General features: G+C 43.4%; 1 protein-coding gene across 6 annotated transcripts in view; it reads right to left on the bottom strand.

The window, feature by feature from the left end:
* Nucleotides 1-4,396: 4,396 nt before the first annotated feature.
* Nucleotides 4,397-25,162, bottom strand: part of TERF1 (telomeric repeat binding factor 1) — a 65,786-nt gene continuing 45,020 nt past the window's right edge. For 2 of the 6 annotated variants that reach the window (XM_075583476.1, XM_075583475.1), the window contains exon 11: nucleotides 4,397-5,431. In XM_075583476.1, the coding sequence (XP_075439591.1) occupies nucleotides 5,261-5,431 (171 nt within the window). In that variant the 3' untranslated portion in view covers nucleotides 4,397-5,260. Of the gene's footprint in view, nucleotides 5,432-6,758; nucleotides 6,843-19,388; nucleotides 19,417-25,162 lie in introns of all 6 variants that reach the window. The other 4 variants (XM_075583473.1, XM_075583474.1, XR_012797338.1 and 1 more) reach the window with 3 other exon arrangements.

Below are 25,162 nucleotides of genomic sequence, written 5' to 3' on the forward strand. Positions count from 1 at the left end.
GGAGAGGGGGACTGCCGGCAGGGAGGCGCAGGGAAAAAAAGAGATTGCGTTCCTCTGCTCTAAGCTGTACATATTAAGGTCCTTTAGTCTTTCCAGATAAGTGTTATGCTGTAGACCTTTTTGCAGAATCTCCAATATATTTACATCCATGTAGAGATATGGTCTCCAGAATAGAGCACAGTACTCTAAGGGGCAGATCCACAGAGCGTCATTAAATTAGGTCAAAGAATGTGATATCTAAATATGTTATATATAGCTATATGGCACCTATAAAAACTATAAAATGCCTAGGACCACAAATACACATGAGGCTTCCATATGCAGAGAACAGAAAGACAGTTCTTCCTCCAAGGCAAGTGCATGCGCACGACCAGTCACCATACTGCTATTGGCGTAGCGTAATGCTACCCAATGCATTTGTGGGGAGCAATCATGGAGAGCAGATTGATGACTAAAAGCTCTAACTCCGAGGGTGTGCAAGCATGCCTATGCATGCGAGGATCGGCGTTAGGTCCCACCTCCGTGACGACACCGGTGACGCGCCGCAGACCAGGGAAGCTACCCACAAGCGCTGCACTACCAGACAGAGGGGTACCTCCAGGTCCCGCCCCCATGTGACGCACCACACCTGCAGGAAACCGCATTACGAAGAGCATGCGAGGGGTTAAACCTTAAACTCCACACTAACCCAGGATCACCTGCACCTGCGGCTCACTCCGCCTCCTGTCTACCATTGGGCGATTGTCTACTGAGTGGGCGGTTGATGCTAATGTGTTGCAGCTGCTTGCTGGCTGCTCATTGGTTACCTCCTCTTTATATGCTGAGCCTGCCCTCTGGCAAATTAGCTGAGCATAATTCTTTGTTGCTGAACGTAGTGCTTACCCAAAGCATCTGCTGCCTTGTCGTCTTGCGCATTTTTGATCCTGTCTCGTCTCTGTAAGGGTTCCAGTCCACGCTTTTGCTGGAACTCACCCTTGCCTGGCTGCTGTGGACATTTTGGTTACTGGCAGCCTGCTTTAATGGCTGCACCTGTTCCAGGGCTTAAATAGGAGCCAATGACTTGCAGTTCCCACAGAGCATTGTATGCATTTCCCTGTGTGCCTGGGCCCCTTGTATTCTGATTCCTGAGCCTGTCCTGTTCCTGAACGCTACCTGTTCTTTTGGATTCCCTGTTGCCGACCTCAGCCTGTTAAGCGACCACTGCTCCTGTGCCGCCTGCCTTGACCCCAGCCTGTACCCACTGTACCCAGACTTGAACCTTTGCCGCCTGCCTTGACCTCTGCCTGGATCACGACTACTCTTACAGGACTCTGTCCCCTGGCTCTGGTCAGTGATCTTATACCCCTACCTCAGCCCTGTGAGTCCGCTTCCTATTTAGAGACGAGCAACGTTACAGTCTCTCTGTGTTTTGACCTCGGCTTGTACCTGGACCCCCCACTTCTCTCTACCTCGGCCTGCATCTGGACCCCTACCTTCTCTACCCCGGCTACCCTCTACGACCATCCGACTTCTTCAACTCCTGACCACAGAGAGTATCATGACTATTCTCACTTCTCCAACCCTGACCCGGCTATACAAGTATCACTCTGCACTCCGGACGCGCTCACACGGCTGGAGGTCGGTGTACACTAACATCCCCACCTCAGCCTCGTGGTCCCGTCTTCTTTGCTCATCTACCCTTGATCAAATTGTTCCTGCCACAACTCGCTGCTACCATACCCTCTAGCCTCAAACATGGCACACCAAAAAACAATACCAACACAAATGCTCCTGTAGTGCTGAAGGTTAATGGAGGAAATCCCGCTCTAAAGCAGATTTCACACACTACAAATTAATTCTCTTCACATAATACTTCCCTACCCCTGTCTAAACAAATACTTTTAGTCCCAGATATCTAATTTCTTAACTTTATTTCATATATTGCTCTTCTCCCAATGGGACTCTCAAAGTGTTTCACATTTACAATAAATAATGTGCGGTAAGCAGTATTGTACATATAGATTTATTTTTACAGACTGGCAGTCCCTGTAAAGATAAGTTTACAATAAGGTCGAAACAGCTGACTGTGGGTGGGTTTACTGGATATGCATTTTAACCCACGTTGTGCTCAAAGCTGTTAAATGCAGCAAGCATAAGCTTACAGGGGACCATGTTATATGGTTTTGAAGCAAAAGGTGGCACTGTGTGCTCCTTTGCATGTCATTTCCCAGAATTCCTACCTGCAGTGGAAGCACTGTGTGATAATGGTGAAAGGCGGGGTTGCAGACCTGTCTAAGACATGCAAATGAGCATACAGTAATATTTCCATTTGCTGTATGCTTTACTGTGTAGGGTTTTTGTCACTTTTTTTACCCACCATAACTTAATTGTGTGTGTGTTTGTATATAAAATCACCTTTTCCTTCACCCTGTGTGAAATCATGCTGCTACTATGTGTTGTTGGTGCAGTGTGTACCTGTGAGGCTGGAACAGGAGGTCTTGAGATATTCCGCGGTGGTGTAGGGAGACATTAGGGCAGGTTTTCAGGGTTAATCTCTCAGGTTACAGCGCCGCCAGCCAGCAAGGATCCCGGGGTGAGCAGGATAGTCCATGCTGGCACTTAGATGACCAGACAGTTATCCACACACAGCAGATGATTCAACTGATATTTATTGTAGTCAGACAGAAGCCACGGCATTCACAATCCCTGCAAGGAAACCCCCAGAGACCCAGTAAGTGTGTTTTCTCTTGTATATTGTAATCCATTGTGTGTACGTCTGTTTCTAAGGACTAAATCGCAATTTGTTTTACTTCTTGGTTTTACTCAGTGATATGCTCCCGGTATAAAGTTGTAAATGCCTGGTCTCCCGTGACACATATATATATAAATAAAAGTTCCCTAAAAAACACACTTTTCTTATTTATTTAAATTTTTTAGGAGGCCTAGCCAACATTGACTTTTATTTTACTTTCCTCCTAGAACCACATACACCCAAGGCCTGAAGTAGATTGGTCAGCATGGATTTAGCAACTTGGTACACACACTATTCCTTGTGTCTCCACTCCCTACCTTTCTTAAATCGCAAGCGCCTTGGAGCAGGGACCCCCTTCCTAGTCTCTCAGTGGCTCTTAACTTTATGACGTACTGTATGTACTTTTTTGGTATACAAATGTTACCGTCCTTCTCCCACATTGTACTGCACTGCAGAATATATTGGCACATAAACTAAGATTCATGCCTCATTTGTCCTTTAAATGCACTTGAAGAGACTCATGAGTTTAAAAAAAAAAATAAACTATATGAAACACTTCAGTATGTGACCATATTGCAGTAACTAATATTATTAGTCAGTAACCTATGAAACACTTGAAGCGAGAATGCACATTACCATTTCTGAATGGAGGAGAACGTTTGTACAATTTGTTTATGCTGTTGCAAATCTTCGCTTAAGAGCTATGTAATTAAACGATTGTCGTCACTTTGTACTTTAGAAAATTAGGTATTTTAGACTTTATAGAACTATGAAATACAAGTGGGTATTCTATGCAGAGGAAGACTCTTCGAATGATTTTATTTTCAGTTCTCGCTGAATTCTGCTATATCACATTTGCAGAATAAAAAAACTAAAATGTGTAGAAACTGTCCTCTGCAACAAAAAATTGTGACAGCACCGGTGACAGAATTCCAGCACAAAACCCTTCACAAGTGCATAGTTGCTGCAGAACCTCATGCTGCATTTTTAAGCCTTGGCGATAAAACGAGCATACAAATTTTTCCCACGTGTGGGAATACTTACATTAAATCACAACACAACACCCCCGTCCACGGGACCCTGCTTGGGAAGTCAGGATAGAGCACCAAGAGAAAGCTTTCGTCATTTTCTTGTTCTTTGCTATACAGTATTTTAGTTTCAACCACTCCCTCATTGCATTTGTCAGTTACATTTTAACAACTGCTAAACAAAGTGAGAAATCACACATTTGTGTTTTGGTTCATTTTATTTCAAACCCAACACAACTTGGTAAATTGTAATGCACAAGGGTACAAATAATTTTACTGCTAAGAAATACTAAATAAAAATACATAACAAAATATATACATATTTTTTCTAGTCTGTAGGGGAAAACAAATACTTAACATTCCAATACATTTTTCAATAACACCTACTGCACATTGAAAAAACATACTTGTTCGTAATTGGCTCATAATATTGGCAAAAAAAAAATTTGAGGTTCTCGTAATGTTTAGAATTTAAAATACTACAGAGATCTATCTGTTGAGAAAAAAAATAATGCTTTTATACAGTCTAAAAAATGATGATCCAGGGCACTAACGGAATTCCAAAAAATAACTTTAATGTATCATAACAGCACCAAAGTACGACGTTTCGGCCTTCTATGAGGACTTTTTCAATTTTTATTGGCATGCAAAGAATTGAAAAAAGTCTAGTATAAGTAAGTAGCCAATAAACATGTGAATAAACTTAATCACCCCCCAATTATCCCACGTTGACATCCAGCTGGCTCATTGTCCATTCGCAATCCGGTCGCGCTGATGTCATCATGGTGGTCCTTCATCTGATGTTGCTCCTGACATCTCGTGAGAATGGCTGACGTCATCAGAGATAGCTCAAGGTCTTCTGCCCACTCTTCGCTGCGCATCATCCGGTCGCACTGCTATCCTCCATGTTGCTCCTTTTTTATGCAGCTCCTCTGCGGGACCACAGAGGAGCTGCATAAAGGAGGAGCAACGTGGAGGATAGCAGGCAGAAGACCTTAAGCTATCTCTGATGACGTCAGCCATTCTCATGAGATGTCAGGACCAATCAGGAGCAACAACAGATGAAGGACCACCATGGTGACGTCAGCGCGACCGGATTGTGAATGGACATATACACAATGTGGAGGCTTAATGAGCCAGCTGGATGTCAACGTGGGATAATTGGGGGGTGATTATGTTAAATTTATTCACATGTTTATTGGCTACTTATACTAGACTTTTTTCAATTCTTTGCATGCCAGTCACTTGAAAAAGTCCTCAAAGAAGGACGAAACGTCATACTTTGGTGCTGTTATGATACATTAAAATTATTTTTTGGAATTCCGTTTGTGCCCTGGCTCATCATTTTTTTACGTATACAGGATTCTCAGGCAGATTTCCCTGAACCAGGAGCACCGGTTGTTGCAAGTATATTATTCTTATTAATTGGTGTGCAGCTTTGTTATTCATTCATTGTTCTTTATACAGTCTAAAACATCTTGGTTACAATTAGTCTCCTCAATTAACAGTCCGTATCAACAATATTTAGTCTCTTCATAGTTCGCCATCGATCTTTTAACATGACACCTGTCCGATTATTGAAATCATAATGAACCAGGATTTTGCTCCAATTTCCCAGGCCATATTTTTGTACTCCTTTTTTCAACAGTGCATCTTCTTCCCAGGTCCAATGCTGCAAAAAGCACAAAACAAATAAACCTAGTATTAAAAAAAATGCAAGTGTGAATAAGGAAAATTACAGCACCTCCAAGTACAGTATAGCCAGCGAGAAAGCTAGTGCACACTAGACTACAATATATGGTTGGGCAATAACATTTCTCATGGTAACGATATTAAGACGTGTGTGTGTGTATGTATACATACATACATACATATACACACACACACACACACACGTATGTATATACACTTACATATATACACACATACATACATAGAAGGCTCGACAAATTATGCAAAACGCTACTCGCCAGACAGACAGACTTGCCCTAATGATAATGAACAAGTTATTACAAACCAGTTCTCACACAGGGCAATCTGTAACTGAAGATCAAAGGGGTCTGTAGTAGTAACAGACCTTAGCGATTAGTTCTGGTATGAACACTGATACAATGTGTTAGATACTTACAAACAGTTACAAGAGCAACAACCACAGCAATTGAAGTATAATTATGAGCTGTGATTGACTCCATTAGAGCTGGTAGCTATACTGGTGCTCAATAAACCCTATTCTAAAGTAGATTATTAAAGGGTCCCTATTAAGAAGCGTCACCGCTACTAAACTTGTAAATCATGTGAAGACACGAAAGCAGCACTTCTCCATGTGCTGCTGTAGCACCACACGAGAGCAACAACCTCCTGACAGACCATCCGGAACTGGTGAGACTACGCGGTGCTGTCAGTAACGTATGTATGTCTTTAGTTATATAGCGCCATTAATGTACATAGCACTTCACAACAGTGCAACATAAATCATAAATCATATGAATTCACAACAATCACATAAATAAGAAATAATACAAATAACAGATCATGGGAATAAGTGCTTCAGACATAAAAGTAACATTTTGGAAAAGGAATCCCTGCTCCAAAGAGCTGACAATCTAATTGGTAGATAGGAAGAACGTAGAGACAGTAGGAGGGCATTCTAGTAAGTGCGTCTGCAAGGGGCCAACGTTTATGCATGAGGTATATAGTATCAGCCACGGAGCTACTCACATGCGTCGTTAAGCATGTGTGTTTTAAGGTGGGTCTTAAAAGGTGGATAGAGAGGGTGCTAGTCTGATATTGAGGGGAAGGGCATTATAGAGGTGTGGGGCAGTCAGTGAGAAAGGTTTTAGGCGGGACGTGACCAACCCGCTTTTTGCGTCATCAAGGCACTTTTTCACAGCATTGACCATGTGTGTAGTTAAACCATTTTCCAGATCTTTATCTGATATTGCACATTTGGTCATGTGGTCTCACCAATCGAATCTACAAATATATTTTGACTATGTTACCTTTGTGTAGCGGGCTAATAACGTCGGGCCTTCTGCCGTTCCCTGATGCCTGCCCACCAATCTCTGGAGGCTAAATCCTGCTTACTGTATAAGAAAGAAGCTTCTTAATGTCATTACTTTAATGGTCTAGGAATACACACTGATGTTACAAGACCACCCATTAACATTAGATTTTTGTAGCTTCTCACCAGCTGGTAATATCTACTTGCCAAAGGCGATCTTCTTCATTGAGCCATATAGATGTCTTAGACAGGTCTGCAACCCTGACTTTCACCATTTTCACCTAGCATATAGTGCTTCCACTGCAGCACTGTATGCTAGGTCAGGGGTGCGCAAATTTGGGGGCGCAGGCGGTTGCAGAGGCCCCCCACTCTTCCCCACGGCACTTAAATTAAATGCCGGGGGATCGCGTGAGGCCCCTGCAACACTTTACTCCATGGCTACGCGGCGTAAAATATGACGCAGCGGGGTCATGTGACATGACATCACACGCGTCAAATGCCGCTGCTGGTCACGTGATGTCACATAACCCCACAGCGTCATTTGATGCAGCTCTAAGGTAGGGAGGGGGCGCGGGAGACGCAGCAGGGAAGACAGGGGGGGGGCGCAGAACACAATGGTGAAAGGCAGGGTTGCAGATGTGAATGTGCTCACAAGTGATACTCTTTATTGGCAATATAGATATATATATTTTTTTCTAAAAAATAATTCATTCTACTTGAACTTATCACTGAACATCAAAAATGGGGATAGGGACGGGATTAAAAGGGGCAGTCCAACCTAGTCAAAAAGTGAACTAAGGACTACAGCAAGATAAATCGGTGAAATGAAACTGATTGAAGCCTTTAAAAATCGGGCTCACTTCGGGAACCAATAGAAAAGCTGCAAGTCACAAAGATCACATTGTGGCTTTCTATTGGTTACACCGGTGGCCATGTTTGTTGTCTACCTTCATATTTGGCGTTTGTGTCCAAACCAGCACAAACAAAACTGGCAAATATCTCTGGAACCAAATGGTTCCCAGACGCTGGACGACCAATGATCAGCTCAAAGTAAGGTTTATTTAATATTAAGATTATATTTAAAAATAAAAAAAGACTACCCCTAGTGGTATAGTTTGAAGGGTTTTTACAATGTTTAGCAAATTACATATTGACTAAAACACATTTAATCATAAAAATTGTTGTTATCTTAGCTTTTTTCCATTGTATGACTAATGATGGCACCATCATTATTTTGTAAACAAGTAAACACATAATGGATATGCTTGAATTAAGCAATATATACTTTTGACAAAATAGAATTGTCTTATAGCTAAGTTAAGGGCGATTCAATCTTTCTAAGAAAGCCAATTACATTGATTAGTTATTTTTTAATGGACTGCCCTTTTTTAATTTAACTGCCCTTTCAAGAGGAAAGAGGCAAACTAATCCTATGGGTATAGAGGATTCAGGGCTGGAGAGTGAGGGATGCGTGCTGGGATCCATTTTACATGCGCAGATATGCCTTCTATGAGGCTGCGGTGTCTTCACTGTTCCTAAAACGTCAAGGACACCCATGGTTGGCAGACTGTAATATCCCAATAATAAAAAGCGTCAATCTCTAAAAAAATTATTATCGCAATATTACCATCATATTACTATTTTGCCCAACTCTACTACAATACTGAGTGCTTAGCACTAGAACAGTCAAGAAAGCAAACTATAGTGATAACCAAAGACAGGGGGTGCCCAATGCTACATCCCATTGACAAAACATATATGATGAAAAGTATAAAGTAAAATACTTCAATAATAATAATATTAAATACTTGGTTATTTAGTTAACCCTTTGGCCAAAGCGTTATAAGCCTGCATACCAACGCCAAGGTATACCCAAATGAATGCAGGTCCTACACTACACTACACTGTGAACCCTTCCTTTTACCTCTGTAAGAGGGGAAGAACCATTATAGGTCTTGTTCCTGCAGCAAATGAAATGACCTCCCAAGTTAAAAAGGTGAAGGAGGAGGAGTGAGCTCTGGGGGGAGGTGCCACCAGCCTCCAAATTGACTGCTACCAGTCAGACATTGATAAACACACATTCCCAGCTAGCTCAAACTCCCACACCCACCACATGATGAATATATATTTATGTCAACCAGAGAGCTACTGAGCGTGGCAATTGTATATAACAAGAGACAGGGGGTGCCCAATGCTACATCCCATTGACAAAACATATATGATGAAAAGTATAAAGTAAAATACTTCAATAATAATAATAATATTAAATACTTGGTGTTGCAGGGTACATGCAACTACACACGTGGGTTTCTTGACAAGGCTGTTTTATTTAGCCTTAAAAGATATACAGCACACAAAACAAAAATAGCTTTCCATCAGCAAACACGAAAATGGCTTTTTCTTCAGCAAACCGAACAAAACAGTTTCTCTTTAGCAGACAGTTTATATATAAGGCAGCTACCCTTTTTCTATGCAGGGGACAGGCAGTTCACAATACAACTACTTTGCTACTCAGACCTTGTTTTCAGGAATCTCTTAACTTCTTACTCCTCTCTCATCAACTGCAGCTCCATGTGTCTACAGCCTGGGTTTTAACACACCTTGATTAGGCAGCTGGGATCCAACTAATTGTCCTGAGGTTCCCAGCTGAAGTTAACCTAGTCAGTGCTGCACTGCAGACTAGACATAGGTTTTCCAGGCATATAACTGGTGTCTTTTATTTACCCTGTCACATTCCTCCCCTGTTAGTGTGTGGCTGGGGCTACTCACGGCTGAAGCCCGACCATCCACCCCTTCTCTAGAAAAGAAGTCAGCATTTGCGTTCTCTTTTCCCGGCCTATGCTGAATCTCAAATGAGTAGGGTTGGAGGGCCATATACCACCTAGTCAATCTAGCATTGGAATCCTTCATGCTATTTAACCACTTCAGTGGAGCATGATCCGTCACCAAAGTAAAATGGACTCCTGCCAGGTAATGCCTCAAAGCCTCGATTGCCCACTTTACTGCGAGGCACTCTTTCTCAATCACAGAGTAGTATTTTTCCCTTGTGAACAATTTCCTACTCAGGAAAAGGATAGGATGTTCAACTCCCTCAAACTGTTGTGACAACACTGCCCTTAGCCCTATCTCTGATGCATCTGTTTGCACTATAAAAGGGCTGTTGAAGTCTGGGCTTCTAAGGATGGGACCCTCTGATAGACACCTTTTTATGTCCTCAAAGGCTCTCTGACAATCCCTTGACCACACCACTTGTGTAGGGGCACACTTTTTTGTGAGGTCCGTTAAAGGGGCTGCCACTTCCGAATAGTTGGGGATGAACCGCCGGTAGTACCCTGCTAAACCCAGTAGAGAGCGTACCTGCGTTTTTGTTTGGGGGGTCGGAACTTCTTTCAGGGCGGCTACCTTGTCGGCTAGTGGCCTTACTTTTCCACCTCCCACTGCATACCCTAAATATTTGGTTTCCGCTTTACCCAAGGCACATTTCTTAGGGTTGGCTGTGAGCCCTGCCTCTCTTAGAGATTTGAGGACCGCTTTCAGCCTATTTAGATGGGCCCGCCAGTGTTTACTATAAATGACAATGTCATCTAGGTAGGCTCGGCATAAGTCCTATGGGATCTCAGTACCTTATCCATGAGTCTCTGAAATGTGGCTGGGGCTCCATGCAGTCCAAATGGCATTGTCACAAACTGGTATAAACCCATGGGAGTGGCAAAGGCTGTTTTGCATTTGGACTTTTCCTCTAAGGGTGTTTGCCAGTATCCTTTTTTCAAGTCGAACGTGGATATATATTCCGCGTTACCAAGGGCGTCAATTAATTCGTCCACCCTTGGCATCGGATATGCGTCAAACTTTGACCTTTCGGAGGTCCACACAACCGCATTGACCTTTCGGAGGTCCACACAAAATCTTACCTTCCCATCGGGTTTAGGGACCATAATTAGTGGACTACATCACTCACTGCATGATTCCTCAATCACTCCTAAGTGTAACATTTCTTGTACCTCCTTCTCTACCAGAGCCCTACGACTTTCAGGCAACCTATAAGGACGGGAACGTACTTTTACCCCAGGTGCTGTCTCGATTGCATGGGAAATTAAGTTAGTTTGTCCTGGTAAGTCAGAAAAAACATCCTGGAATTGTGTAATTATTGCTAACAAGTCCCCTTTTTGTTCAGAGGATAACTGTTTACCCATTGGGATTTTATCGTCACTCACAATGTTCTCCCGTGGAGGCTGAAGACCCAAATCCGTTTCCTCCTCCACCGGGTGGATGAATAGAGACCGCTGCATCTTCCAGGGTTTCAGCAAGTTCACATGGTAAATTTGTTTACCCTTCCTGGACCCTGGTTGAGCGATCTCGTAAGATTCTCCCTGGCGAAATGGCCGACCACATCTAGGCGCTTCCGAAGGTCTAGTACATATTGCAGGGTATTCTTAGAAGGGGACTGCTGTTCCTCCCAGGACTCCTTTAGGAGGTCTAGGATACCCCGGGGTTGGCGGCCATAGAGCAATTCAAATGGAGAGAATCCCGTGGAGGCCTGGGGAACTTCCCGCACTGCAAACAGCAGAAAAGGGAGAAGATCATTCCAGGCTCTCTTCTCTGAATCTACAAATTTCCTCAGCATCCCTTTTAGAGTTTGGTTAAATGTTTCCACCAATCCGTCAGCATGTGGATGGTAAACCGATGTCCGAACAGACTTGACCTCTAGTAACTTTAAGACATCCTACATCAGTTTAGCCATGAAATTTGTACCTTGGTCTGTCAACATAACCTGGGGAAGTCCAACCCGTGAGAACAGTTCCAACAACTTGTTGGCTACTTGCTTCGCCGTTGCTGTTCTCAGGGGGAACGCCTCAGGATACATTGTTGCATATTCCACTATTACAAGGATAAACCTGTGTCCTTTCGCAGAAGGTTCTAGAGGTCTTACCAAGTCTACCCCAATCCTCTCAAAGGGAACTGACACCAAGGGTAGAGGAACCAAAGGGGCTGGTTTTTGTCCTTTTGGACTAGTTAGCGGGCACTCCGGACATGCTGCACATAGCTTAGCAATATCACTATGCATCCCTGGCCAATAGAATCGGGATGAAATACGGTCCAATGTTTTATCCCTGCCCAGGTGACCACCCCAAGGGACAGTATGGGCTAGAGTGAACACAGATTTAACAAACGCCTTGGGAACCAATATCTGTCTGGCGACCTCCCCTGTTTGTGTCTGCCTATTCACCCTATCTAGGATATCCTTTGATAGCTCAAAATGGGGGAATACTATCACCCCCTGTGCATCTAAAACCTGTTCATCAATTTTCACCACCTTGTCATACTGTCTAGCAAGGACTGGGTCTTCCCTTTGCTTCTGGCGAAAGTCAGGGAGGTACAGGTCTGGTAAATCTCCAGGGCCCATATCCCCCTCCCTTTGGCCATCCCCAGCCATCACTTGTGACCTCTGACTACTAGAATGGTCACCTTGAGACCCAGATTTCTGCAACCAGTCCTGTTTGTGCAAGCGTCTTTGCTTCCGAGTCTTTTGAACCTGGTGTCTACTGGGAAAAAGGTCTGCCGAGAAGGGGAACAGTTTGCCAGGGTTCTCCTGAGCCCTAGAAAGAGGCTCCTCGTGAAAGACTGGGGCCATTAGGTCCGAAAAGAAAGGCCAGTCCCGACCGAGCACAACGGGGGCAGGGAGCCAAGGAGCGACTCCTACTTCGAGGTAAGCCTCCTGACCGTTTACCTGTAGCCGGATTTTGGCTGTCGGATAGCGTTTTACATCGCCGTGTAAACATTCTATGCTCCATGGGGAGTCAAAAGAACACACGTTGGGCGGTAACAGTTCCTGGAGGACCAGAGTTTTCCCAGAGCCCAAATCTACAAGGGCCTGGACGGTTTTTCCCCCAATCAGCGCTGGAAGTAGCCAGGGCTTGTAATTTTCCTCAGTAAAAGCCGAGGCGACGGTTCTGCTGAATGAACAATTCATCAGTGGACAGTCCACATACCGGTGGCCTTGTTCTCCGCAGGCGGAACATGGAGAGGGTTCCCTCGCAGGAGGGGGCTGTGGATAGCGCTCCGCTGGACCGGTTACTGGAGACCAGGCATCTGGTGGGTCCTGTGGGCGACGTCCTCGGAAGTTCCTCTCACTTTGCGACGAGCCGACATCCGGAAGGAGATGAGGGTCTCTGCGGGGACCAGCATTTGGACTCCGTCCTTGCTGGAACGACTGCTCCTTCTGTTGGACTTGGCGGTTCCGTGACGGGCCGTAGGTTCCCCATTGATCCGACCTCCCTCTTTGGGCGTCCGCAAGTGCCGGTGGAGTCGGGTCCAGGACACTCACCTGCTGCTCAGCCCCAAGAAAGTTCTCCACGAGTCAGACCGCCAAAGCTAGGGTTTCAGCAGCGTGGCGTTTTACCCACGAGCGTGCGGAAGGGGGTATTATTTGTAGAAATTGTTCCAAAACCACCTGCTCAAGAATTGCCTCCTTAGTGCACTCCTCGGGTTGTATCCAGCGCGTACATAAGTCCAATAATCGCTGAGCGAGGACCCGGGGTCTCATCTTAGCGGTGTACTTCATGTTCCGGAGCTGCTGCCGGTAGGTCTCTGGGGGTCAGACCTAAGCGATCCAGTATGGCGGCTTTTACTTGTCGGTAGTCCATTGCCTGATCTGCTGGGAGACCCTGATATGAGGCCTGGGCTTCTCCTATGAGGAGCGGGGCCAAAGCAGTTGCCCAGCGATCTGTAGTCCAGCCCTGAGCTTCGGCAACTCTTTCAAAAGTCAGTAAAAAAGCCTCTGGATCCTCGTTCGGAGCCATTTTCCTCAGGAGAATATTGGGGGTCTGCTTGCTAGTTCTGCACTGGCAGACCCTTGGAATTGGGTCAGCAGCTTGGCAATCCACTCATCCTGTGCTGCTTGTAGTCTTTCATCTCTCTCCGCTTGCAGCCGGGCCTGCTCCTGCATTAACTGTCCCTGCTGTCTGGTTTGCTCACACAGAAGCTCTTTCAACATTTCTTCCATTCTTGTGTGTGTGTGTGTGTGGCCCTTTAACTGCAGGAGCCTTTTGAAAAAAACCTTCCCAATTCTTGACACCATATGTTGCAGGGTACATGCAACTACTGTACACACGTGGGTTTCTTGACAAGGCTGTTTTATTTAGCCTTAAAAGATATACAGCACACAAAACAAAAATTGCTTTCCATCAGCAAAAACGAAAATGGCTTTTTCTTCAGCAAACCAAACAAAACAGTTTCTCTTTAGCAGACAGTTTATATATAAGGCAGCTACCCTTTTTCTATGCAGGGGACAGACAGTTCAAAATACAACTACTTTGCTACTCAGACCTTGTTTTCAGGAATCTCTTTACTTCTTACTCCTCTCTCATCACCAGCAGCTCCTTGTGTCTACAGCCTGGGTTTTAACACACCTTGATTAGGCAGCTGGGATCCAACTAATTGTCCTGAGGTTCCCAGCTGAAGTTAACCTAGTCAGTGCTGCACTGCAGACTAGACATAGGTTTTCCTGGCATATAACTGGTGGCTTTTATTTACCCTGTCACACTTGGTTATTTAGTTAACCCTTTGGCCAAAGCGTCATAAGCCTGCATACCAACGCCAAGGTATAACCAAATTAATGCAGGTCCTACACAACAGGACCTGCATTAATTTGGTTATACCTTGGCGTTGGTATTTTACTTTATACTTTTCATCATATGTTTTGTCAATGGGATGTAGCATTGGGCACCCCCTGCCTCTTGTTATATACAATTGCCACGCTCAGTAGCTCTCTGGTTGACATAAATATATATTCATCATGTGGTGGGTGTGGGAGTTTGAGCTTGCTGGGAATGTGTGTTTATCAATGTCTGACTGGTAGCAGTCAATTTGGAGGCTGGTGGCACCTCCCCCCAGAGCTCACTCCTCCTCCTTCACCTTTTTAACTTGGGAGGTCATTTCATTTGCTGCAGGAACAAGACCTATAATGGTTCTTCCCCTCTTACAGAGGTAAAAGGAAGGGTTCACAGTGTAGTGTAGTGTAGGACCTGCATTAATTTGGTTATACCTTGGCATTGGTATGCAGGCTTATGACGCTTTCGCCAAAGGGTTAACTAAATAACCAAGTATTTATTATTATTGAAGTATTTTACTTTATACTTTTCATCATATATGTTTTGTCAATGGGATGTAGCATTGGGCACCCCCTGTCTCTTGTTATATACAATTGCCACGCTCAGTAGCTCTCTGGTTGACATAAATATATATTCATCATGTGGTGGGTATGGGAGTTTGAGCTAGCTGGGAATGTGTGTTTATAGTGATAACCAAGCCTCGATAAAAGCACTCATCCGGCCGCCTGGGGCGAGTGCATTTTAGCCCCTGGCAAGGTGCTTCGGCGAGATGTTTCAGCGGGGTGCTGCAGCGGCATTTTCCTTCTTCTCAGACTGCATTCTCCTCCAACTACATTTAAAAATGGCCACGCGGCATCAAATGACGCGGGGTTGCCATGCAAACGGGACGCTATGGGACGTCATAACATCACGTGGCGGCAGCTAAGGGCGAACGTGAAGTCCTATTCAGTTGGGTGCGCGCTGCACAGGCACTCCCTGGCATGGCACGCATTCCGGAGCTCTGTCTGCCTCACTCCACGAGATGCGGTGGAAGGGGAAGCATCATCCCGCTGCCACTCTACAGATCCAAAGGGGGAGGTCTAACAACCACCCACGGCCCTCCGCAGCACCGCAGGATGAGAAGCTCGGAGTGCGAAGGTTTGCCCGGCACCGGGCGCATGTGCAGGTCCCCAGAAGATCAAGATCACCCGCCTGGACCACACGAACTCTGCTGCACAAGTGGGCCCCCTCCCAATGAATAGTCACCCACCCATGCAGTCAATCAGTCACCCACACACGAGGAATTCACAGTTCGTATTAATATAGACGTGCAAATAGTTAGTACGTGCGTGCGTGGCACACACCCGTTTTAAGTGAAACTTCTTTGCGTTTTGTCACCGATTGTATTATGATTTTTAATTAAAAACAGCACAAATACAATTTCTGTGACAAAACAGTTTCACTTAAAATGTGCATGCATTAAAGATTCTAGAACGCTATATTTACTTCAAAGCAACAAAGGAAAGTGCACTGAATATTCTATGGCACAAAGAATATGAACTTGTAGGTACACTTAAAACTTGTAGATTATTTTCACCGATATACTCAAAAATTAAAATAATTTAAAATTTATTTGCAAAATTAATTAGTAAAAGTATGAATTGCATTCAAATAAGAAAGAATGCTCATCTGTAGAAACACCAGGGGGTGGGGAGAAATCACACCGGGCACAGCATCGGCCGCAGATTCGCTGCTCTCTCTGGATGGAGAGAAATGAGAGGCCGGGAAGGGAGGAGCGTGACAGCCAAACCCTGACACCTGGATATCTTATTTACCGTATGTATATCTTAACTGCCCAATACCTACACCAAAATAACCTATACTACTTTCTTCCAGATCTGACTCTCAAGCTTCACACGGGTGAAATCAGAATCCCCCTAACCCAGAAGACAGGTAGGGAACACCTCCCCTCATATATATAACATTGCGGGAATGGGGGTACATGGGCATGGAGGGGCTGCGGATCATGCAAGATCCCAGGTGGGATTGCTGCTTTAGAAATTGTGAAGCGGGGGCATCCAGACACTGGTTAAGGGGTTCAGGAAACTAGTCATTCACATCTGGCTTTTATTTCTAGATTAGTGAGGTCATCCGACACACACACACACACACACACACACACACACACACACACACACACACACACACACACACACACACACACACACACACACACACACACACACACACACACACACACGCAAACCTAACAAGGAGTAATTGTAGTAAAGTATAAATGTAATACAATAAATACATTTATGCCAAAAACAAATATTAGTTATTATTAGGAATTTATTCCATTGTTTTTAAAGTGGGGGCAGGGCGAGGGGGCGAGTAGCTTTTTTGGTTCGGCGAGTAGCTTTTTGGGTAATTTGTCAAGTCCTGGTGATAACCAACAGGTAATTATCAAATTGAAATATATTGAAAATATGTTTATAGACAACTGTAGCTGCAGAGTTCATACATACTTAAAAATCGATCATTCTGAAACACACAATGCCATTTTCATGCGGTTACATAGATTAAATAGATTGGAAAAAATGATCAGTTATCTTTAATAAGAAGTCATTTTGTGAATCTAGCGGACCAAGTTGAAAGTAATTATTTTAATATTTAATCTTCGGAGATTACCTGCTCAAGACTGTGATCCATATTGGAGAGATTGTAATACTATGCTTCATAAAAATAGCCTGCACCAGATTTCAATCAGCTCTTAAAGTTGTAAAGTATAAAACATGTGAGTGCGCTAAAAATGGATTTGATAAACCAATTTAAAGCCCGAAATACTACTCTATATATTTCTATTTTCTTTCCCCCCCCCCCCAACCTCTTGGTTTTTTCCATATATATTGCGCTTTTGGAGAGAAATTATTACAAGGACACATTTTTTGGGAAGAAAAATGCTAAGAGAAGCTGCACACAGGATTGATACATAGGGAATATATTTAATTTAATATCTATAGAAATTTATTTATTTATTGGTATTCTACTTCAGTGTTACCTATTTTTTGTGATTATATAAAAATTAGAATTTTATTTTCTTCATGTTTGTTTTATTTTTTAATTTAGCTATTAATTTTTGAATTTAGCGACACAAACGAAAAAAATTAAATTTGGATCAATAATTAATCAGTATATATAACAGTTTGCATGTAGTCCCAAAAAATCTTTACCAAAAAAAAAAAAAAAAAAAAAAAAGGAAGGATTAGGTAATATTGTGAAAATCACTCCAAAGCGTTTCATAACTATAAAGACATAAGGAATTACCCCTTTCATTAGTAAACACAATCACAATGGAAGTGGTCTATCCACTTTCATTGGTGACATTCACAACCGTGTGATGGCTGCTTGCTACAAGGTCTGCAAGTCTGTTGTGCTGCAGTCCTTTCTGCAAAGGGTTGGTTGCCTGCTTGCTATACTCGGCAAAATTCAGAGGCAACACCTCTAGCGTAATGCCGTCATACAAATGCAAAATCCTCCACCCGGCATCTCCACACGCCAGTAGGACCCACATCCAGTTCATAGAACGCAATCCGTTCCATCGCTAAAGCAGAAGTTCCCCGAAAGGCAACAGAACAGGGTCAGCACAATCCCGTGTCCTTTGATAAACCATAGCTATCTCCTTCCTTGGCATCAGGAGAGGTGCTGGTAATAGATCTTTTGCTCCCCCTACAGTCTCCAGGGAAGTGGAGGGCATCGAGCTGCCTAAGCCCTGTAGAAGCTTCCCGAAGGCAGCCTTCATAAAAACGAAATATACCGGGAGCACACTAGGTCCTAGACTCTGCTTCAGAAAATCCTGATGGAGGTGGAACTGGTCAGTAATTGGCTGCCGTACAATCAGCTAAGGGAGGAGCATTCCCAACAGATTAGATTTTGCCTTGAGGATGTAGGAGAAAAATTGTATGTATTTACTATATACTGTATGAAAAATAAATGGGTTTTTATTTCTTGATCATCCCATACTTATGTTTTACTGTTTTGTTCGGTTTGCCTAGTAATTATTCCATCATTAACCAAAAGATAGTCATCACAAAGAGGTTACATATTTACCATGGAATCACTAAGGGTTTAAAACAATTACTTAAAAATACTTACACTCTTCTGATTATTAACCTATTATTGGTCCTACAAGGGACTGCCCCTATAAGGAAGAGATGTTTCAAACTGAATGACGTAATTGGATTATATTTTGGAGAGCCTGGGGCTTTAACATGCCGCCTGTTTTTATTTTCTTCCAACAAAAACAAAAAAACACAACTAATGATAATACTCGCTCAAAAATATTAAAAAGGAAGGATACATCATAATATTATTGTCCAGTAAAATCTAGTACAACCCAAGTAGCCTTTCAACGTAAGAGTGTAATTATGTGAACTTATACAGTTAAAATAAATTATATATGCTATTGATTACTTACTAATGACCATATATTAATATGTTCAGTCGACCTAAACAACGCAAGAAAATGAATATACCTAACATGCATCAGAATGTGTGTCTTTGTAATGAATTACAGGTGCTTAGTGCATCTATACTTACTGATTTTTTACCAAGAGAGCCATTGAAGCAAAAACAAACTATTATTTAACCAGTATCGAAATTATATAGAAAAATATAGAAACATTACAGTTCTATAGTTCAAATTAACATCGTTTTTAGGACACCAGACCTTGTAATAGCAAACGGGTATTGCTCTTTAAACACTGGAAGATGAACATGAACCAACAAAGATGCGGGTGCAAAAAAAAAATTTTTTCAAGAACTTCTTCAAACCACACCCACTTACTCCTTTCAAATGAGGATTCCACACTGTTCCTATGCACCTTCTTCCACCAATATGGTATATATATAGGCCTGCAGGGGATCACTCAAAAACCCCTCCTTCACCCATTCTTATGCTTTCAATAAACAAGACATATTCTAGAAAAAGGAGGCAACCTCTTCACTGACATTTACAGAATTCTTGGCAACATTCTGACCTTTCTGCAGCTACATGAGGGTCTTAACCTGCAATTATATAAACAAAGAGCTTCATTTTACTGTGAGCCCGAAATATATTTACATTACTTCATCATCATACATAAAACAATGATAACACAATGACATAGCACAGAAGAATGTGTAATGGATTCTGCAAAGTTTGTCACCGTAAAATATCATAGTTCATAATAAAATATGCACTCTATTTCTCTAACTTTATTGACAAAGTAAACTTACATACTGCAGTACAATACTTGTCTAGAATTACTTTCAACTTAAAACATGTATCATGGAAAACTCATGTCTGTCCATGATTAGTCTCCTCTCTGTTTCCATTTACCAGCTATCCTTAGGCTAAGGCCCCGCTGCCTCAGACCACGCGCCCGCACTGCAGACAGGCGGCGCGTGGAGAGGCACTTGAAGCTATTTGCGGTCCGTAGGGAGCATTTTTGCGAGTGGGAGGGGGCGTGGCCAAACGGGTCGGGGGGGCGCGGCCATGACAGGGGGCACAACAATAGAGCTCACAGCCCTGCGGCAGCCCAAGGGGGAGAGGGTGGTGTGTGTGTGTGTGTGTTGTAACTGCGTGTTGTACCTGCTGTTTGCAAGTTTGAAGTTTTCCCTCTTCCTGGTTTTAAAATGATGTCCTCCCATTGGCTATCACTAGCTGGCTTGCTATTGGTTGATCGGAGACAGTCTGTGATTGGCTCCCTCGTGTAACCCCTACTGGCTGACGCGTCACAGCAAGTAGTCAGCTGTGCAGTGAGGAGAGACTGGGACCGGCTCGGGAGGCTACAAGGAAATGGCGAGTAGCGCTCACGCGGTCGCGCGCGCTGCCGGACGCAGCGGGACCCAGCCCTTATAGGTTTAACATAACATACCTCATCCCTTTACAAGCACTCGGTATAGAGAGTCAAGATGGTTATGATGTTTGTCATACAGTATATGAATATCAACACATACAGTGCATTGTTCATAAGTATGTAGGTATATATGTATGTGAACAGAATGACTGTAGCGCAGATTTGGAGACAATAGAAAAGAGAAACAAACATAGGGTAGTATGTCTTGAATATTTGAATCAGTTGTTCAGGTAGGTATTCCACTCACATTTTGGTAATTCAATCACGCATTTCATTGGAACGAAGGATCTCATTGAGACTGCTGGTAGTTGGGTACTCCGATCGCCTGCAGGTATGCCCGACTTGGAATCTTTGGGAATGACGTTGTCTCTGCTATTTAAGGCACTCAGTAGCCGATCGATGAATTGGTATATGAAGGTATAGATAGAGAAGACACATAGTGTAATTCTGATTTATTAAAAAACAAGTCACTATCACACTCCCAAATTGTTTGTTTGATCTGCGCAGTTTGAGAGATTTTCCTCAGAGAGCTGTTCTCTCACCCCTGTCTCAGTCACAGAGGAAAAATCTGAGCAAAATCTCTCAAACAGTGCAGATCAAACAAACAATTTGTGAGTGTGATATGTGTTTTAAGAAGTTTTTTTTTTAAATAAATCAGAATTACACTATATATGTTTTCTCTATCTATACCTTCATTCTCATGTAGGGATACTGAGTGCGTTAAATAGCAGAGACGACGACATTCCCAAAGCTTCAAAGTCGGGGATACCTGCAGGCGATCAGAGTTCCCAACTACCAGCAGTCTCAAAGCGATCCTTCGTTCCAATGAAATGCGTGATTGAATTACCAAAATGTGAGTGCAATACCTACACTGAACAACTGATTCAAATATTCAAGACATACTACCCTATGTTTGTTTTTCCTTTTCTAATGTCTCCAAATCTGCGCCACGGTCATTCTGTTCCTGTACTTATCTTCTTGGCACCTGTGGGGTTGATGACTTGTGGCAGTAATTTAAGGGACAGATTTAGCACTTTGGGGCCTATGCACTAAGCTTCGATAAGTCACTTATCGCCACCTTATCGCCAAAAAAGCCTACTGCTATTCAGTAAGCCCCGATAAGAGATATTTTCGCCCAAAAAAATGCAGATGAAAAAAAAAAAAAAAAAATCCAAAATGTGCGGGGATAAGCCACTTATCGGCAGCTTTTCAAACTCGTGCTATTGTAGTAGCCCCGATTAGCTTATCGAGGCTAATCGCGGCTCTAGAATTGAGATTTCCTCTCCAAATCGTCTCACCAGGAAAAGTTGGCAAGAAGGTGGTGAGAAGCTGCCGATAAGCGGCGAGACGGGACTTAGAAAAAATAATGCATTTTACCTGCATCGGATTGATGCCGAGATTCTCTGGAGCTGATAGCCATAAATATCAGCACTATCCGATGCAATAAGAATGCATTTACAGTCAACTTCATCACCTTAGTGGCTAACCGCCAAGGCAATGAAGGGGTTAAGGAACAACAGCAGCTTTATTGGGGGCAGAGGGGGTGAGTGAAGCAGGTACTTGGCCCTTCATTCACCCACTTTGCCCCAATAAACATGACAATATGTACTAAACACCAATACACAACCCACCAACCCCCTGTGCCCCCACATAAAACCATAATTTGTTTTTTGATACACAGGATTGATACCAGAGGCCGCCAGGGGTCCCTGGGTGGTCCCCGCAGGTCTCCTGGTGGTCCCCGCGGGTGTACGAGGGTCCTCAGGTGGCCCCCGTGGGTCCTCGCATGGTCTCCATGGGTGTCTAGGGGCCCTCGGGTGGTCCCCGCTGGCCTGCGGTACCAATCCTGTATCCCAAAACAAATTTGGGGATACATAGCAATAAATACACCCCCCAAAACATACAGTAATTATTAAATCAAACATTATGTTAGAAAGGATGTAATAGGTGAGCAGTTCTCTACTAACCTTTTGTAAATCAAACATTACCCAGCCAGCATAAATAAACCTTTCTACTTACTCCTGCCATCACGAAGGGCGTCCTCGTCAGCATACTGCAGGGCCATGTCCTCTGTTGCTAGCAAGAATACATACAAAAATACATGTGGATTAAGCCCTTAATTACTATAGCGGTTAATAACCGCTAAGGTGATTAAGGGGTTGAGGCCATTATATTGTTTTATTTCATGTATTATTTCTGGCAACGGAGGACATGGCCCTGCAGTATGCCGACGAGGATGCCCTTCATAATGGCAGGGGTAAGTAGAAAGGTTTATTTACTTTATTTATGCTGCCTGGCTAATGTTTGATTTAATAATGGGCAAATGAGCTATTATCCAGATCTGGATAATAGTTATTTTGCCCATTATTGTACTGTGTGTGTTGGGGGGTGGTGGGGGAGGTCTATTTATTGCAATGTATGCCAAATTTTATTTTTTGATACAGGATTGGTACCGCAGGCCAGAGGGGACCCACGGGGACCACCCGAGGACATGCGGGGACCACACTTGGGTCCCCAGACACCCGCAGGGACCACCCGAGGCCCCCAGACACTCGTGGGAACCTGATATCAATCTAGTGTATAAAAAACTAAATTATGGTTTTATGTTGGGGCAAAGGGGGTGGGTTGTGTATTAGTGTGTAGTACATATTGTAATGTTTATTGGGGGCAGAGGGGGTTAATGAAGGGCCAAGTACCTGCTTCACTCACCCCCTCTGTCCCCAATAAAGCTGGTGTTGTTCCTTAATAATTGCAAAAATATGGGACGGGGAAGGGAACAGGTATGGATTTCCACTACGGCGACAGTCACTGAGAAAACTGGGTGCTGGGGCTAATATAAGATATGTACTAAACCTTGTAAGAGAACAAGGAAAAAAGAAGGGTAAAAGGGGACGATAGACAGCACACTGATAGTGTTAAATTTATGCAATTGCAGGGTGCACGAAACAAAAGGGGACCCTTATTCCCCTGTATAGTACTAACAAATCTACGTAAGTACCAGCACTCACTGTCTAATGATAAATCAAATGTGTTTGCAGAAACCAGTGTCACAAATGGACATGTCACAAAGTGAGGGGGGGGGGAGGGGGGGGAAGGAAAAGGGGAAAAAACATGAAACACAAGGAATATACACAAAAAAAGGAGAACGGAAAGTATGCTAGGGGGGGGCGACGTTTCGAGGGACTACCTCTTCATCTGGCCCATTCCCCCTGGTCCAAAAGGTCCCAGAGGTACTTCCCTAAGCCTTCCTTCCCCTATAACTGGTCAAATCAGACACCCCTGAAAATAGATAGCAATCATGCAGTGTAGGCTAAATACAGCTAATAGCAGGGCAGCAAGAATCAACTATAGTCAATGCCAGTAGTTCAAGTACCACAAGACACTGTTGTCAATAGTACAGTAAAGGCTGAACACAGCTTACAAAAACAGCAGTTTGCAAAAAAGCAGCTTGCAAAAAAGCATCTTGCAAAAAAGCACCAGGTGTCCACAACAGTCAATGAAAAGTTAATGGGAATAGCAAATGAAAACAGTAATCAAACCCTCTGTGGCTCTGCTCCTCGTGCTCGTGTGGAGGACCTTTTGGACCAGGGGGAATGGGCCAGATGAAGAGGTAGTCCCTCGAAACGTCGCCCCCCCTAGCATACTTTCCGTTCTCCGTTTTTGTGTATATTTCTTGTGTTTCATGTTTGTTTTTTCCCCTTTTCCTCGCCCCCCCCTCACCCCTCACTTTGTGACATGCCCATTTGTGACACTGGTTTCTGCAAACACATTTGATTTATTTCTGGTTTGTTTTATTATTAAATGTATTTTCTGCATTACAACTGTTTTCATCATTTAGCCATTAGACAGTGAGTGCTGGTACGTACGTAGATTTGTAAGGAAAAAAGAAGCCCCTATTGTAGCACTCCTAGTATATGAAATGGTGAAGTATATAGAATCAAACTTTAATAGTACTGTATCAATAATATAAAATTATGTTGGACAAACTAACTATAACACACACCACAAATAAGGATCAGGAACTGGTATGATCAACTCCTCCTTGGTTGGTATATGGGGGAGTGGAAGACCTACCTAGTGGCTATGTAAACTGCAAATCAGAACTAATCTCTGCTGAGAAAGTCTATGCAGAACCACATGTGGGGAGATTATGTAAGTAAATCCCAATGGCATACCAGTAAAGTGAGGGTATATATAAAAACTATTAATATAATAAGAGTGAGGTATGAATGTTCTCTTGTGTCAGACTGATGACAACAAACGAATTCTGAAGTCTGCTGATAATGAAACCCTAGTTGACTGTGCTAATCATGTGCTAGCATAGGAACATTCAAGTGTTAATATATGACTTCTGTAATGCTCAAAATGCACCATATTATTAGGTCAGCTTGATAAAACAGTTCCCTTAGTAGGTGAATACATTGTATAGCTATGTTGTTACAAATAGTAGTTTTGTATGAACCTTACCAGCTGTATGTGACAACAAGCCACAATGAATTAACTTATTGTTATACAGTTCCTATCAAGCTATGCCTGTTAGGCTTGTTATATAATCCTCGCTGCATGGCGTGTGCGTTTACTTGCTATAGCGAAAGCGGGGACACGCACGGCTAGGGGGCACTGTGATTGGCTCGAGGCGTGGCAGGAGTGCGAAAATTCAATTTTCTTGTATTGTCTCTGGTCTGCCGCGCCACCGCTCACGGCCGTGAGTGTACAAGTATACAAATGTCTGGCTAACACAGCCAATTATAATTGACGCATGCACGGCCGCGCATGTGCACGCACTATATTGCAGCCCTTGGGGTAGACCACCTGGTAGCATAAGGTAGCAGCATGAACTGAATGGCATATTGGTTTAATATTATAAACACTAACGGGTTAAATACCCCAAAATACATGCCATCACATGGTTA

Source organism: Ascaphus truei, chromosome 2 (assembly GCF_040206685.1).
Source record: "Ascaphus truei isolate aAscTru1 chromosome 2, aAscTru1.hap1, whole genome shotgun sequence".
Lineage (NCBI taxonomy): Eukaryota > Metazoa > Chordata > Amphibia > Anura > Ascaphidae > Ascaphus > Ascaphus truei.